Genomic DNA, 17,934 nt, shown 5'->3' on the forward strand with positions numbered 1-17,934 from the left:
CTCTGAAACGGGCCCTTGTTGGGCAGCAGAGGCCCCAACACAACGAGACACTGCTGCAGCACTGCTGAGGCAGAGAGACAGACAGAGAGAGAGAGACACAGACAGACAGACAGAGAGAGACAGACAGACAGACAGACAGAGAGAGAGAGAGAGAGAGAGAGACAGAGAGAGAGAGAGAGACAGACAGACAAACAGACAGACAGAGAGACAGACAGACAGAGAGAGAGAGAGAGAGAGAGAGAGATAGAGAGAGAGACAGACAGAGACAGACAGAGAGAGACAGACACAGAGAGACAGAGACAGAGAGACAGACAAACAGAGAGAGAAACAGACAGAGACACAGAGAGAGTTTTTTATTTTTATTTTTTTACTTTTTTGGAGTGTTCAGACTATTTCTTTATATACATAGACATTTTTTTGAAAATTCAACATATTTTATATTGTTTTATTTATTTTTATTTTTTAAATGTATTAATTCTTACTTTTTGAATTTTGTATCATTTGATAGCTTTTTGTTTTTACTTTTTAAAACTTTTTATTTTTCTGTTTACTGAATATTTTATATTGTTTTATTGGATCTCATTTTATTTATTTTTATTTATGATTTAATTTCCAAAGACTCCATATTTTCTATATTTTTGTATCCATTTTGTAACGTTTTTTTTATTTACTGAATATTTTTATCATGTTCTACTCATTTTTTACTCTTTCTTTCACTTTGTCTGGTTGAAAACTTTATTTGTGCGTTCACATACTTTTTGGAGCATTTGGATTTTTTAAATAATCATAAAATAATAATAAAATGAAATGAAATAAAATAAATTTCAGAAAATTAGTAGTATTAGTACAGTATTCCACTCTGAAATTGTTACAGCGTTCCAGTGTTACAGTATTCCACTGCCCCAGTATTAATGTTCCAGTGTTCCACTATTCCGGTGTTAAGCTGTTCCAGTGTTCCAGCGTGTAAATATCCCAGTGTGCCAGTACTGCAGTGTTCCAGTGTTACTGATTCCCAGTATTAAAGTGATCAGGCATTCCAGTATTCAAGTGTTACAGCATTCCAGTGTTTGTGCTCAACTTTTAAAGTGTTCCAGTGTTAGAGTTTTCCAGTGTTAAAATGTTCCAGTGTTCTTGTGTTACAGTCTTCCAGTGTTTAAGTGTTCCAGTGTTAATGTTCCAGTGTTACAGCGTTCCACTGTTCATGTGTTACAGTCTTCCAGTGTTTAAGTGTTCCAGTATTCCAGTGTTACATCAGAGTGTCAAAGTTTTCCGGTGTTACACTAATCCAGTGTTCCAGTATTAAAGTGATCCAGTGTTCTACTGTTTAAGTGTTAAATTGATCATTGCAGCTCACAGTTGCTCGGTGCAGCTCGGTGCACGTCTGCAGTGCAGTGAGGGGCGGGGGAAAGAAGCTGATTGGTCCACAGGTTTGACTGACAAGCCTGAGGGAGCACGGCAGAGCAGCAAAATGCTGCTATAAAGCCTGCTGCCCCTCTACATCTGCACAGAGCTCCCACAACACACACACACACACACACAAACACACACGCCTGTCGTCTGCTGCACACCTAGGTGAGTCCCACTTTAAACCAAGTCTGCTTTGTCTTGTACTTTTAGTTTTTTTTCTCGTTGTTACAGAAAGAAGTGAATAGATGGAGATATCCAGCCTTCCTAGTCGCAGGAGACAAGACAACACAGAGTCAAGTGTATACTCTGTAGGTGGTAAATATTTGCTAATAGTTAATAAGGCTATGTAAGTACAAATAAGTATGAATAATGATAAAAATATCAAATATGTAGATCAAAATTAAAACAGCTGCACTGCCACTTTAACCTTTTTTGGTTGCCAAAAAAAAGTAAAATAAATAAACAAACAAATAAATAGATGAATACAGGTTAAATAAAATAACAGAATTAAGTTTAAATATATAAATACATAAATGTATATATGTCCATTTATATGTTTATATGTATAAATATAAAAATGTCAGTCCAAATCAGTTTTGCAGTTTAATAAAAAGCTGATTTGAATTTCCTGCTGCGCAACGTGGATTCTCATCTATTCATTTATCTGTATGTTGTTGTTTTTTTTAATTACGTTAGAATCAGTTTGTTGAAATGAGATTATATAGTTTAAAGTTTAACCCTGAAGCTACGTTCCAATACCAGAAATAAAAAGAGGAGCCAAACCTGAATACCACGTTTTGTAGGCTTTTGTGAATTTACAGTCCAGTACTACTGGTGGTGAGGTAAAGTTTTTTTCTCTTTTTTTTTTTGAGGATGACTGACCTGGAGACCTCGATGGCCACCATCATCGCCGTGTTTCATAAATACGCCGAGAGAGAAGGAGACAAACACAAGCTGAAGAAAAGCGAGCTGAAGGATTTGATTAACGACGAGCTGCCAAATCTGCTGGGGGTGAGCGAGCCTGCATGTTAATGAGAGAGAGAGAGAGGGAGAGAGAAAGAGAGAGAGGGTGAGAGACAGAGAGAGAGAAAGAGAGAGACAGAGAGAGAGAGAAAGAGAGACAGAGAGAGAGTTCATGAGGGTTTCGTAGGAGATAATCGAGCAGTTTGAGCTGAAAACACTGAACAAACCAAGTCAAACTGAACTGAACTGAGTTCAACTGAAAATAACTGATTTGACTGAAAGATGTTAAAATTAATTAGCGACTCACTGGCTGAATTAATTGAACTAAACCGATTTGAATTAATTTAAAAGCGTTTAACCCTCTGACACCTGAAAGAAATTTGTTTGATTTCATTCAAAAATATTGAGGAAAAAAAACGAAAAACTCACTATTTTCCCCATAAAGATGCCCTTTTAAAAAGCTTTGATATATATTTGAGGTGTGTGTGTGTGTGTGTGTGTGTGTGTGTGTGTGTGTGTGTGTGTGTGTGTGTGTGTGTGTGTGTAGAATCCATTTTTCCAAGTTTTTTTAATTGACTGAATATTTTTATATTCAGGTTGGGATTGTTTTCATGCATATACATTTGTACTTTTTCTTGTTTTTCTGTTTTTTTTTTTTTTTTGACATATGTGTTGTTTTCCTTTTGACTGAATATTTTTGTTTATTTTTATGATTGTTTTCACTTTTTCTTGCTTTTATCCAGTAAATTGATTTGTCCTGTCTAGTAATTGATTGATTAATCACCTGGAATTAATTAATAAATTAAGTTAGTTAATTAAGTTAGTTAGTTATTGAAGGATTATTAGTATTTTTGTACACATACATTTTTTAGTTCTTTTTCTGTTTACTGAATATTTTGATCTTCATTTTTGTCCAGTAAAATCTTTTAGTTTATTTATTTTCTGGATGTTGTTTTCTCTTGCCGCAGCATGTGAAGGACCAGGCCACGCTGGACGGCCTCATGGAGAGCCTGGATGCCGACGGTGACGCCGAGTGCGACTTCCAGGAGTTCATGACGTTCGTCACCATGGTTACCATCTGTTGCCATGAGTTCTGAGAGCACGAGGACGAGTAGGAGCGACGGGGAACCAGGGGAACCACAGGAGCCAAGCCAGCCCTGTAGTCACCCTGACAACAAGCAAACAGTTCTCCTGAAACACGGCGGCAGAACGTCCTGTTCTCCACACAGAAAAATAACGGTTCCACAAAGAGCCACCACTGAAAAATGTATCTACTGGATTGGTTCCTCATTTGAATAAATAAATAAATAAATAAATGAATACAACTTATGAAAAGGGTTCCTCACTGACCCAACCGGCTCCTCCAACAACTATTTGGAAAAAGGTTCTTTAAAGAACTTTTTTTTTTTTTTTTTAAGTTAAAGTCCCTTGAAAAACCATCTCACCACCACCTCAAGGAACTTTTTTTGATGGGTCTTTGAAGAACCATTTTTAGTTGCATTTGGCACCTTAATTTCTCTTTTAAGAAATGAATATTAATTATTTTTTGTGTGTTTATTTGTTCGGTTGTTTGTTTTCATGTACCTTGTCTCATTCTTTTGTCTCCTTTCTTTGAGGAACCAAGGCTGGTTCCTCAAAGAACCTTTTTTCATGGCACCTTTGAACCATTTAAAGAAATAGTTCTATAAAGAACTGTGGTCTGAAAGGTTCTTTGTGGAGCCAGAAAAGGTTCTACTGTGGCATCACTCTGAAGAACCATTTCTGGTTGAAGCTGGCACTTTTATTTTTCTTTGAAGAAATGAAAATGAATTGGGTTATTTTTCATGAACCATTTCTCCTCTCTGTTTTTTTGGGAACCCCTGCTGGTTCCTCAAAGAACCTTTTTTCATAACACCATTTCGGGTTCTGGACTTTATTTTTCTGTGTGTGCCAGCCTGAAAATGGAAATCAGCTGGCGAGACGGGGTAAGTGGCTACTGGATTTCAGGAGTGGCTAGTAGTTTTTTTTTTTTTTTTTGGGGGGGGGGTCACGTAATTAATCATTAACATGGGCTCTTATTTGAAAATACCGTTGATGGCTGATAAAATAGTGAAAATGGTTTTAGAAGTCGGCTTGCTTCCACATCTAGCACTGTTAGAAAAATCGAGTTGGCTGGTAACATCGTGAGAGCGGCTTGTAGATTTTTTTGGATGTTGCTAAATATTTTGTAATTTTAGGCGTTCATTTTTGCAACATAACCCGTCGTTCTTTAAAGTGTAGCTTGTGAGTTAAAATTGTGAAAGCAGCTGACGGGTGTGTCAACTGGCAAACAATCACTCGGAGTGTTTAAAAATCTAGTCGGGTACTAAAGTAAATCGTAAAAGTGGATGATTTGAGATTCTTCTTCTTAAAGCCTCAAACAATCATTTAAAATATTGTTTAAACTGTTAATCCAATTTTTAGTCATCGCTTTTTTGAAGTTGTTCTATTCTGCAATTGCAGTTGGCTGGTAAAACGCTGTGATTGGCTGGTGAGGTCGTTTGCTGTCCAGATAATGTGCCCATATTTGGAGTTTTGTTTTATTCCAGGCACCGAACGTGAGAGATTTCAAATTTGGGATTTTGCCATCTTCCGACATTTTCCTGCCCTGTGTCTGCGTTTGCTTTGACGTGCTGCTGTCAGGGGCGAAGCGGGACTGCACATCATTTTTTATGTTTTATTTTTCTTTAAATTGTGTCCATATTAACCCTTTGAAGCACACAGGCTTTTATTTGGAAAGGTTCTATTTCACCTGTCTTAATAAAATTCACTTTTTTTCCTTTTATATTTTTCATGTTTTATACAGTTCTGGGGTAACTTGGAGGTAATTTCCCTGTAATGTCATTTTAAATATACTCCTGGTATTTTATTTTTTAATTTAATTTAATTACAATTTATTCTTTACTTTTTGCTAATTTTCCAGTAATGTTTTCCTAAATTTCCGTAATTTTTTTTTTTCGACATTTTACTAGTTTCCTGCAAATTTGGGGTAATTTCTTGTTAATTTGTTTGTCACCTTTTCCCTCCTCTATATTTTTGAAAGGAATCAAAGTGAATCTGCTCAGGTTTCAAAGGGTTAACTGCACCTTTTCACAAGAACGTGAACAAGGAAAACATTACAATAATGACAGGGATGTGGCGGTACGGCCGACTCACACAGCAGGTGATTTTTTTTAGTTTTGGAGGACAGTTTGGAGGGGGGGTAAAGGACAGGTTGAGCTGCTTGGCCCCTGGCTGCTGCCGACACGTCGAGGCCTTTCCTGCAACTCAGTGAGCCTGACACCATCGGTAAAAAGGAGTTCATTTCCTCTATTTATGCAAACAAACCCTGACGACAGGTGAGACAGAACGGTGTGGATATATGACAATTAAAAAAAAAAAAAAACAGGAGCTCTGGTTGGTTTTGGATCTTTGTTGAAATGATGTGAATTAAATAAAGCAGTGAGTGTGTGTGTGTGTGTGTGTGTGTGTATGTGTGTGTGTGTGTGTGTGTGAGACGTTCAGCTTAAGGACGTTCTGCACGGTAAGACTGATGATGTGCTGATCAGATGTCTTGGAAATGAAGCTTTGTTCCAAAATGATTTGTGTTCCACGTTTGGGGGAAAAGAAATAACAGCTGCTGTTAAAAATTAAAGCAGAATTAGAGCATTCAGAAAGTGTCCGCTGTTGAGCTCCATGGTGCTGCTGCAGAACAGTTTCATAGAATGGAAACTTGACTTGTTTGTTGGTTTGTTTTTGTTGATTTATTCCAAAATGGAGATGCAGCTTTTCAAAAATAAATCCCTAAGATATTCCTGTAACACTCCTTCACTAACGCTTTGAAACATGAATTTAATTCCCTTTATATATTTCAAAAAATACTTAAAAGTCACTGCCATTTTTAAATATTAGCTATCATTATTCATTAATTTATTTTACATTTTTGAATGTGTTAATTAAAGAAAAAAACATTTTTAAAGAATTTAAAATCATTATATATTTTTGCTTTTTTTCTAAATATTTTCTTTGGACTTCTCTTAATTTTGTATGTCAAGTGTTCTTAAATTATTATTATTTTTAAAATTTTTAAAGCTATTTTTATGAATTATCACTAATTAGTCATTTTATTTTCGTGTCGTGCCCTGCGATGGACTGGCGACTTGTCCAGGGTGTTTAACTGGCTTTGAACCATTTAAAGAAATAGTTCTATAAAGAACTGTGGTCTGAAAGGTGGTCTGAAATTTTCGTGTCGTTTTTCGTTTTTTTTTTTTGTTTGTTTTTTGTTTACAGATAACACACTTCAAAAATAAATAAATACATTTTTAAATCATATGAAAAAACGCATTCGTCATCCCACAGACTCATGGGATTCACAGGGTTGAAACAAAACATTCCTGCAACGCAGCTTCTGACAAAACAACCTCTTAGCTCTGAGGTGCCTCTGCAGAGCGTCTTTTCCCCTGTAGGTGGCACCGCATTCATAACTACAGGGACAGGTGATGAAAGCTTGCAGCTCTTTTTGACAATTTCCTGTTTTTGTGCATTCAGGCTCATTTGAAGTTGTCATGACACACAGATGGCAATTTCTGCACACTGCAAACGCTGAAGATATGAGTACAAATTTGAATTCACATTTTACAGCAAAACAAACCAAAAGCCCGGCCGGTGTTCATGTTCTGCCGCGGCATTACAAGAACTGAGATCATAACTTATGAGATGAATATCGATTAATTTGTAGCTTTATGCTGCAGCTGTTTCCTGGTTGGAGTCACAGAAATATGTCTCTAACATAACGCACAATGACAAGACATGTTTTTCCCCACCTTTCCTACATGACCTGAACGCAGCATGAGGCCTTCATTTTTGTGGCCACAGCCGTTTTATGGCGGGGGTTTGAGGAAAAATAAAACTTTGGAGGATCTTCTGTTCTCTTTGGTTAGCAAAGAAATCAAACATGCAGCCTTCAGGTGTGAAGAGGAAATTATCTCAGCACAGGTAAGGGGCTACTTAAAGTCAGCTTTTTCAGTTCTTTGGTTGAAGGAAAAATCCAGCTTACAACTCTGTTCAAGCAGCTGTTGGTCATGTGCTTTCAGTCTGGCGTCAGTTTCTTCTGTCCAATCTTCTGTCCTTCAGAAGAGGACACACTGGAGGATCCTTTACCAAAGCAAATAGTCCGGCAGCTATGCGAAAAATTGTGCACTTTACGATACAAGCATGAAATCTGGCGCACTGTTAGAGCATGCCCTAAGGATCATTTTTGGCTATAGGGCCATCGCAGATTTGTCCCATGGTAACCGTGGCAATCATTTTTCAAAATGGCTACCACCTGCTGTGATTTTACCTGTAACTCAGGTTCTAGACCACCTAGGATCTTGATCCTGGTGGCTAATCCTACATTTTCACGGATGAGGAATACAGTGGTACTATTTACAACATGCTAGCAACTACCTAACTACATATTTCCGGCATTCAGTTAATTAAATAATAGTAAAAACCATCAAAATATGTATTTTGGTAGAGTATACTGTTTTCTAAGATGTTGACATATGCCATGAAATGTGTGGGTTTATGGCAATGGCCAAAGTGGAACTATACAGCAGTACAGAGACAGGATACCATTTAGCGTAAAGGCATTTTTAATAAAGACAAAGAGGAAAGAAAGTGTGACAACACAAAGTTGCGTATGATGACACAGTCCACCACAGTAGCAAAGGGCAGTGCACTGAAGTGCTGCCTTGGCACATTTGCATCTTCCTCAACACCCCTTTTTGCAACCACAGTGGAGGAGGTCGTGGCATGCCAGGCTTGCTTCTGGTCGTGTGGTCCAGTCAACTTCCCATCCACCTGTCAGAGTCAGAATCAACTTTGTTGTCACATGACACATTTTACAGGTGTAAAAAGGTGGGTTAAATTATTCATTCATTCATTCATTCACCTGCCCGTGTCCTTCCTCTTCCACCCCCAGTCACCTGGGGAGGGGAGTTCAGGGACTGCAACCATGGCCTGTCCCCAGCAATGACCAGCTTGGTAGGCTGCCCTCTTTGTATGTAGTGCTGCTTGTGTTGAGGGGGGTCCATCAATCATTCTACCTTTTTGGGTGAACAGCTGCTTCTGTGATTCCTGGCTACTAGTGTGGTCATACAGCAATACCACAAATCACTCAAGAGGCTCCATCCAGTCATCTATGGTGTCTGGCGTGGTAGCCATGGCACAGAAGGCACGAGTCACATCACTGAAGTTCTTCCATATATCCCATGTCGTCTTCTTGCCCCTGCCTCCAAATGATGACACAGTGTCAAAACCAGTAAAGGCAAGCAGCATGATGAGTGCTGATTACCTGTTTCTCAGGGGCAAAGGATGTAATACATGTTGCCAGGAAGGAGAACAGCTCAGCTTTGTTGTCATCAATACGTAGAAACTCCGGCCAATTCCCAGGAATGGCACTGGATTGCTCAATGCGTCAACAAATTCCCTTCCCTCTCTTGCTGCATGTTTCAGCCTGCAGCCTTTCAGGGAGATATTCATCGCACACAACATCGACTCTGCAGACATGCCCCAGCTGAGACTGGATGTATGGCAAGAATACTTGCTGTGCATAATCTGAAAATCTCTTTGCAGCACCAGGTTGCAGCATGTTCATGATAGCAGCCCCATCAGGAATGATGACCTGGACAGTGGGAATGGATGCATTTTCATGTGAAGGTCCATCAAACAGCCCACCAAGTCCGACTAGATACCAGTTCTCAGCTTGCCCATTTGAGACAGTGCTGGTGGACATGCCTGGTTTTCATGCTCAAAGAATTCATCCAGATTTCCATCACACGTCTGGGATGCAATGTAGAGCCTTGACAACAAGGAGCAGTCCTTCAGGGATGATATTTTCTTGTTGAGACTTGGATTTTTCTTGGACCGGAGGCCAGCCAATTAGAAGGAGGTTTTTTACTCTTGATGGGAAATTTTGTGGGGTGTTGTCTGGTTAAACAGAAACGCTGCAGGCTGAAACATGCAGCAAGAGAGGGAAGGGAATTCATTGACGCATTGAGCAATCCAGTGCCATTCCTGGGAATTGGCCAGAGTTTCTACGTATTGATGACAACAAAGCTGAGCTGTCCCCCCCCCAACACATTGCACATTGCATGGAAGAACTTCAGTGATGTGACTCGTGCCTTCTGTGCCATGGCTACCACGCCAGACACCATAGATGACTGGATGGAGCCTCTTGAGTGATTTGTGGTATTGCTGTATGACCACACTAGTAGCCAGGAATCACAGAAGCAGCTGTTCACCCAAAAAGGTAGAATGATTGATGGACCCCCCTCAACACAAGCAGCACTACATACAAAGAGGGCAGCCTACCAAGCTGGTCACTGCTGGGGACAGGCCATGGTTGCAGTCCCTGAACTCCCCTCCCCAGGTGACTGGGGGTGGAAGAGGAAGGACACGGGCAGGTGAATGAATGAATGAATGAATAATTTAACCCACCTTTTTACACCTGTAAAATGTGTCATGTGACAACAAAGTTGATTCTGACTCTGACAGGTGGATGGGAAGTTGACTGGACCACACGACCAGAAGCAAGCCTGGCATGCCACGACCTCCTCCACTGTGGTTGCAAAAAGGGGTGTTGAGGAAGATGCAAATGTGCCAAGGCAGCACTTCAGTGCACTGCCCTTTGCTACTGTGGTGGACTGTGTCATCATACGCAACTTTGTGTTGTCACACTTTCTTTCCTCTTTGTCTTTATTAAAAATGCCTTTACGCTAAATGGTATCCTGTCTCTGTACTGCTGTATAGTTCCACTTTGGCCATTGCCATAAACCCACACATTTCATGGCATATGTCAACATCTTAGAAAACAGTATACTCTACTAAAATCCATATTTTGATGGTTTTTACTACTATTTAATTAACTGAATGCCGGAAATATGTAGTTAGGTAGTTGCTAGCATGTTGTAAATAGTACCACTGTATTCCTCATCCGTGAAAATGTAGGATTAGCCACCAGGATCAAGATCCTAGGTGGTCTAGAACCTGAGTTACAGGTAAAATCACAGCAGGTGGCAGCCATTTTGAAAAATGGTTGCCACGGTTACCACGGGACAAATCTGCGATGGCCCTATAGCCAAAAATGATCCTTAGGGCATGCTCTAACAGTGTGCCAGATTTCATGCTTGTATCGTAAATTGCACGATTCCATCAAAATATTGCGCGTAGCCGCTGGACTAAAAGGAAATAATGCCATCCCACAATTCCTTGAGGCAGCAACATTCAAATGTATGCTCACATTTAAAGGTCTTTGCTTTGTTAGTTTTGTGGTGGTTCTTCAGGTTTATCATAATCATCATGATCTGGATATAAACCATAACACACAAGTCTGTCTTTGCAGAAAATGAATATGAGACGTTTTTGTCCAGATGATGTTTTTAATTCAACATGTTTGAAAGTTGAGCATGATGTAATGTACAGCTGCAGATCTGTACAGGTTGAACCGCTCTGTTTTTCACCGTATTGTCCATGTTTATATTTCCTGCATGAAACAACATAGCAACAACGCACGGTGCCGGGTCTCTAAGATGAGTTTTTTGTCATCCATTTTCTCTTCTCTCTTTTCTTCCTTCTGAACTCTCCTTTATGTTTTCCATCAAGGTCAAGAAACACTGGTTTGGAGAGGACACAGGACGTAATTTTTGTGACTGCTCGACTGCAGCCCATTACCCTAAACATTCCCTCTCCTTTCCTTTGTGACCCGGAAACTGATTTTCTGTCCTCATCTTGCACGACATCCCAAAACTGTAGGACACAATTGAAGCAGCTTCAGGCCGGAGGAAACTGAGGGGGATCCTGGCAGCCACACCCAGCTCTAATCAACAGACGCACATGTCATTTTAACGTCAGTTGATTAGCAGCTGTCTGATATTAAACCATGGATTTGGGAAATGTTGATTCTTTGCTTGCAATAATAACATAGAATATTGGATATATGTATTTTTCTTTTACCTCAAAAATATTTGTTTTAATTTGATCTAAATTTTTACTCATTCAAGCATCTTTTAACACTATCCCAATCATATTAAACACTGTATTTATCACATTCAAAGAACAAATTCAAAAACCACTCTTGTTTTAAATGGCTAATGACATCTTGTTTTCTCTTCCATGCTTTTTCTAAAAATCTTGCCAAAACAAAAAACATTAACTTTTATTACCAACCAAGATTATTATACTCCAATAAATGCATGATAAACTGCATTTATGGTATGCAAAATATTTTTGGTGTAGCACAATACTAAAACTTCAGTTTGAATATTGCAGCCACTGTAGGGCTTTGAGTCCTATGTTTCCCTGATTTATATGGCACATAATAGCAATGTGACAAAAGGTTTATGTTCCCAACATCCTATGTTCCCGGGGTCCTCTGTTCTCAGGGTCCTGTGTTCTCATGATCTGATGTTCCCAGGGTCATGTGCTCCCAAGGTCCAGTGTTCCCAGGGTCCTACAAGCGTTCACGTCCTCATCAAATTCATGGGATAATTCAGAAGTTAGCATTGCATTCATGTGCCTTATAACTTCATACAGTCAGACCCTTTACTCAGTACTTAGTTGAAGCACCTTTGGCAGCGTCTTTTTGGGTGTGATGCAACAAGCTGTACACACCTGGATTTGGGGATTTTCTGCCATTCTTCTTTTCTGCCATTCTTTTTTGCAAATCCTCTCAAGCTCTATCAGGTTGGACGGGGACCGTCGGTGGACAGACATGTTCAGGTCTCTACAGAGATGTTGGATAGGATTCAGGTCAGGGTTCTGCCTGGGCCACTCTAGGACATTCACAGAGTCATAAACCACTCCTGTGTTGTCTTGGCTGTGTGCTGAGGGTCACTGTCATGTTGGAAGGTGAACCTCTGGCCCAGTCTGAGGAACACGTTTTCATTAAGGATATGACTGTATTTTGCTCCATTCAGCTTCCCCTCAGCCCTGACCAGTCTCCCAGTCCTGCTGCTGAAAAACACCAGCCTGATGCTGCCACCACCAGGCTGCACTGCTGGGATGGTACTGGGCAGGTGATGAGCACTGCCTGGTTTCCTCCAGACATAACGTGTGGAATAGAGGCCAAACAGTTCAATCTTGGTTTCATCAGACCAGAGAATCTTATTTCTCACAGTCTGAGAGTCCTTCAGGTGCTTTTCTGCAAACTCCAAGCAGCTTCCATGTGTTTTGCTCTGAGGAGAGGCTTCCGTCCAGCCGCTCTGCCATAAAGCCCAGATTGGTGGAGGGTCGCAGTGATGGAACTTTGTCCCGTCTCCACACAGGAACTCTGCAGCTCAGTCACAGTGACCAGCGGGTTCTTAGTAATGTCTCTTACTAAGGCCCTTCTCCCATGATTGCTCAGTTTGGTCGGGCGACCAGTTCTTGGAAGAGTCCTGGTTGTGCCAAATTTCTTCCATTGGAGAATTATGGAGGCCACTGAGCTCTTGGGAACCTTCAGTGCAGCAGATATATAGATATATATATTTTTTGTAGCCCTCTCCAGATCTGTGCCTTGCAGCAGTCCTGTCTCTGAGCTCTGCAGGCAGTTCCTCTGACCTCATGGCTTGGTTTTTGCTCTGATATGCATGTCAGCTGTGAGGCCTTCTATAGAGAGCTGTGTGCCTTTCCAAATCATGTCCAATCAATTTAATTTACCACAAGTGGACTCTAATCAAGATGTAGAAACACCTCAGCAACCATCAAGAGAAATGGAAGGCACCTGAGCTAAATTTCAAGTGTTGTTGCAAAGGACCTGAATCCTAATGTCAGTGTGATATTTCAGTTTTTCCTTTTTAATAAATTTGTAAAAAATTCTACAATTCTGTTTTCACTTTGTCATTATGGGGCACTGAGTGTAGATTAATGAGAGAAAAAATGAATTTAAAGGATCCTAACAACTGTAGCATCAGGCTGCAACATAACAAAAGTGAAGGGGGTCTGAATACTTTCTGAATGCTGACATTGACTGCTGACATGCTGACATTTTCAAACATCACAAGTTAATGACTTCACTTCCCAACACTACATGAACAGCAAAACGTAACACAAATTGTCTTTGTTGCTGTTTGAACCGTCAGCTCATTGTACAGATTTTTCTGTGAATGATGATACATTTAATCTGACAAAACCTCAGTAAGCCAAAGATAAATATTTAAGACAAAAAGTCATATTTAATATATTTAGTCCCCAAATGCTTTGTTTTCCACTGTGGTTGTTTGGATAAAACAGTGCTAGCCTCCTTGTAATTAACTTCCTAAGGTAATTAGCTTGTTTAGCAAATGACAACAGCCTTTCTATGTCCGAGATGCAAAGCATATGAATACAATCCTATTTTTTTCCCAAACAATAAAGTGGGACTTTCTGAAATATCCCATCAATCTGATGAGGACATGAACGTGGCATTAGTAAGAGGCAAAGGTATTCTGGGAAAGGTAGGAAAACACTAAGTGCAGTAGTGGCAGGTTGAGGGACAGGAGATTCGCCAGAGAAAGTAAGCAAGAATATAACACATACAGATAAACACACACACATGCACAGAATCTTGTAAGCCTGTGTAGAAAGTGTGTGTGTTAACAGATGATGTCAGAGCCTCAGATATCTGCGGTGCATTTAGAATCAGAGGGGTGGAGTCTGCTTCGCTATTGGCTGGAGAGGGAAAAGATGCACCCTGGGGACTGACACCACACCCATCGGCGTGTGTGTGTGTGTGTGTGTGTGTGTGTGTGTGTGTGTGTGTGTATCTGACATACGGTCAGCAGTAACGGTGTTGTGTTTGAGAGGGAATGAGGAGCAGTCTGCTGCTTGTCAGCTGGTAAGAAACTTTTGTTTCTCTTTCCGGACAAACATTTAGCATTTGACAGTTTGGTTCTTTTTAGGTTCAGGTTGTTTCCACTTGAATTAATTATACAATTATATAATGTGCAAAAATTAGCTACACTGTCCAACATGACATTGATGAGTAATTTAGAAATTTGAATGTTTTTTTATGGTGCTGCTAAAACATGGGTAAAAATCGAGTTTAGAGTTAATATATATATTTACATGAACACATTTCCTCATCAGCAGTTGAAATGGATTCTCTGTGTATTCTCAGAGGAGGCCATGCAGGTGTTGTTTGGTGCATTTGATTTCGTTATTCAGGAAAAATTATGAAAGTTCATCTCCTCAGTACTTTAAATCCGTTTTTGGCTTCGCACCTTGAGTTCATGATTCAGTGTCTTTTTCAAATCTCCTAAAAAAAAAAAAAAAGTGTCATTTGGTGTCATTTACAAGAGAAAGCATTGCTTTTCTTTTTAAAGCTCAGATTCTTGTAAAAAATAACAGAAGAAAATGAAATAAGAAAAAATAGAAAAACACTTCTAAAATCAAAAACTTTTATTTTACTTGCTTTGCTCTGGAAAAAAAAATATATTTAAGGGATTTAAAAATATATACTTCTAAGGTTTTTATGGCTTAGGCAACAAAAGCACTTGGTTAAGGTTAGGGAGCGGGCTAGGGTTTGCCGACAAAATAACTTGGTTGAGGTTAGGGGACGGTTAGGTTTAGACAGAAAAACACTTGATTGAGTTAGGAAGCTTTACATTGCGTAACGTAACATTACGTTAGCGAGCTAAGGTTGTTTTACATGGCAAACAAGCTAATGCTAAAAAAACATCACCCTGGTCTGACCTCGGTCTCCTGAGTGAGAGTCGTGGTGACTGACCGATCCTGCGGCCCCAAACTGGACTACGTGTGTCTTTATTCTACATCACGATATGCAGCACAGGCACAAAACATGGGTCGACTTCTAATTGAAATATGTTACTTGACAACTTGCATGAAAAAATGGCCAGTTTGTGTTCATGGAGATTAAATTTTGACTGTATCACAAACGGCTGTGAAAGCGGGCTGGACAGACAGACGGGGCTGGAGCCCATCGTCAGGGACACAAAAGTTACTATCAATCAGCAACTAATTGATTTTTAGGAAAAGTTCAACGAGTGTGGCCTAGTTTGATTCAGACACTGTTTCTTATCTCCTCGCAGGTCATTGTCAACCTAGAGGTTTACACAGCCATGACTGAGGTCGATGTGACGGAAATGACGACTGAACATCCAGCCGTCCTGACTACTCCGGCCGCCCCAACTGGTACAGTGAGAAAAACAAATACCCGAACAGAAATAAAGACAGGCTTTGATAGAGGCCTTATGGTGATCAGGGTTATTACTGTAACCTGAAACAGAGAAAATGACACAAAAAACTGAGGGGAAATCCTTTTAAAATACTTTTGTCCAAAAATGGACTTGTGCCAAAACTAAATTTTCTGTCCCAAATTTTTATTCTTGAAAATCCTGCAAAAGAATCAGTTCAGTTTAAAGTCTCCTCAACCAGGGCAGTGTTGATCAATTTTAAGAAAATATGTAATCATACTGCATCATATCACCATATCAGATCAAAACAGACCCTCGTTAAGATCCACATGAACACAAATACACACACAAGCTCACACACACACACACACACACACATGCCACATGCACACACTAAACACTGTTAAACACTGCATAAGGATTTTTAAGGACACGAAAAGCAGTTGATACACACACACACACACACACACACACACACACAGGAGAGTCTTATCAGTCTGAGCATAGGAAGGACAGTGTGACGCCTTGCGCCTGTTGCCACGGTGATAAGACCAAACCGAGTGGGCCAAACAGGGTCAAATAAGGTCAACTATAGTGTGATTTCAGTTTTGTTTTTTGTTTTTTTTGCTCATATTTTGGTTTCCCATCCCTGTAATGTTAATTCTGACAGCTCATACATGGCCTGCATGATGATTAAAACATTTTCTTATTCAGTTTAACTTCTGGCTCATTCAGAAAACATGCAGCACAATTAAAGATATTTTTCTTCCCGACTGTGAAGTTTAATTTTGTGTCGCTTTCAGGAACCTGGTGACTGCTTGTAAACAAGAACATTCAAGATAACACAAAGACATTGTAGGGGGAGGGAAGATGTGCAACTCTGGTTCAAAATTACTGAGAGTTTATCTGCAGCCCGTAGCAGAGCTCATGTAGGAAGCTAACGTTAATAACAAGAATACTACTACTAATTTAAAAAATGACCCAAACACAGAGAAATACAGGAGGAACTAAACCAATGACATAGAACCCAAACACAGAGAAATACAGGGCGGACACTGAGGATGGATTGTGATGCCATCACTCCAAACAAGCGTTCTCAAAGTGTACCCCTACTTTGAGAACTGAACTCTCCGAAATGTACTTAGAGAATTCCATTTTGAGCGGACTACTTGGAGGACTTTTATAACATTGCTCAGAAAACTCTATTTTGAGAAGTCTACCTCGGGTTGCACTGAAACTTTTACAAACCACAGGCCTATATCAGCAAATTGCACCCAGAAGATTCTGAAAATATGTTTTATAAAAATATCTACAGAACGACAGTCTGACTTCAACACACCAAAACGTTGCTGAGAAACAACAGATTCCAAATCTGTTCCTCAAACAAATCACACTGGACTTTTAGGAGAAGATCAAAATATGTTTAGTCCAATTAAGTTTCGGGACCAAAGGCCTGTGTGAGTGAACCGTCTCACTTCCTTCCCATCTCTGGCTATGCGTCTGATTTCTGCTTTGTCTCTCCAAAATAAAAGTTTCTTTCAACAGCTTCAAACCAATCAGCGTGTTCTCTGTGGTTTGTTAGGCTCCGCCTCCTGTCAATCAAACCCAAGTCAAGCCAACAGACAAAGCAACGCTAGCCTGTCTCAGTGGCTCTAGCCTGTAAACTGAAACAGAAATGAAAGTTAGATTTTCTTTACTGGGAGGAACGTAATGTTTAGACTGAGTTTGCTCTGCAAAATTTAGCTGGAACAGAGCTTAGAAGCAAATTTCCTGGGTCTTTACTGGGACCAATGTAAACTCCTCAAATTGTCTAACATATGTCTAACATATGATAGATGGATAGATAGATAGATAGACAGATAGATAGATAGATAGATAGATACTTTATTCATCCCGAAGGAAATTCACAGTTTTCAGCAGTATCCACAGAGTACAAGATTAAGTAAATCAAAAATAAAGAATAGTAAATCAAAAATAAAGAATAAAAGATGACCCTCGAGATCTAAAGATCTAAGTACCCAATGTGCAAAAAAACAATGTGCAAAAAATCAATAAAACCAGTGTGCATCGATGTATACAATGTGCATAGATGATATCTTAATATATAATTATTAAGATAATTACTATTATGTGCCTTGCAGCTCAAGAGATACACTCCGCAGGAGAAGGTGGCCTCATCCTTACCAGCACTGTGGCTCACACCAGTAAGCACCTGACACTGAACCAGTGGCTTTCAACCACAGAAACTGAATTGGGTAGTGAGAGGCATTGCCAGTGAACCTACTGATTGAATAACTTAACACTTCCATCGTGACAGAACAAGCACCTGGCCAGGTGCATAGGTAGATCACTCTCTGTCTAAAACGTATGACATTAATTGAAATCATCTGAGTGCTGCTAAATTTATCAAAAA

General features: G+C 39.8%; 1 protein-coding gene across 1 annotated transcript; it reads left to right on the forward strand.

The window, feature by feature from the left end:
• The first annotated feature begins 1,513 nt into the window (after positions 1–1,513).
• s100b (S100 calcium binding protein, beta (neural)) lies at positions 1,514–6,047 on the forward strand. Its single transcript, XM_030068191.1, has 3 exons — positions 1,514–1,572; positions 2,280–2,418; positions 3,339–6,047. The coding sequence occupies exons 2-3, from the start codon at positions 2,281–2,283 to the stop codon at positions 3,465–3,467; spliced, it is 267 nt and encodes an 88-aa protein (XP_029924051.1). The 5' UTR covers positions 1,514–1,572; position 2,280; the 3' UTR covers positions 3,468–6,047.
• The last annotated feature ends 11,887 nt before the right edge of the window (positions 6,048–17,934 follow it).

This window comes from Myripristis murdjan, chromosome 2 (assembly GCF_902150065.1).
Source record: "Myripristis murdjan chromosome 2, fMyrMur1.1, whole genome shotgun sequence".
In the NCBI taxonomy this organism is placed as follows: Eukaryota; Metazoa; Chordata; class Actinopteri; order Holocentriformes; family Holocentridae; genus Myripristis; species Myripristis murdjan.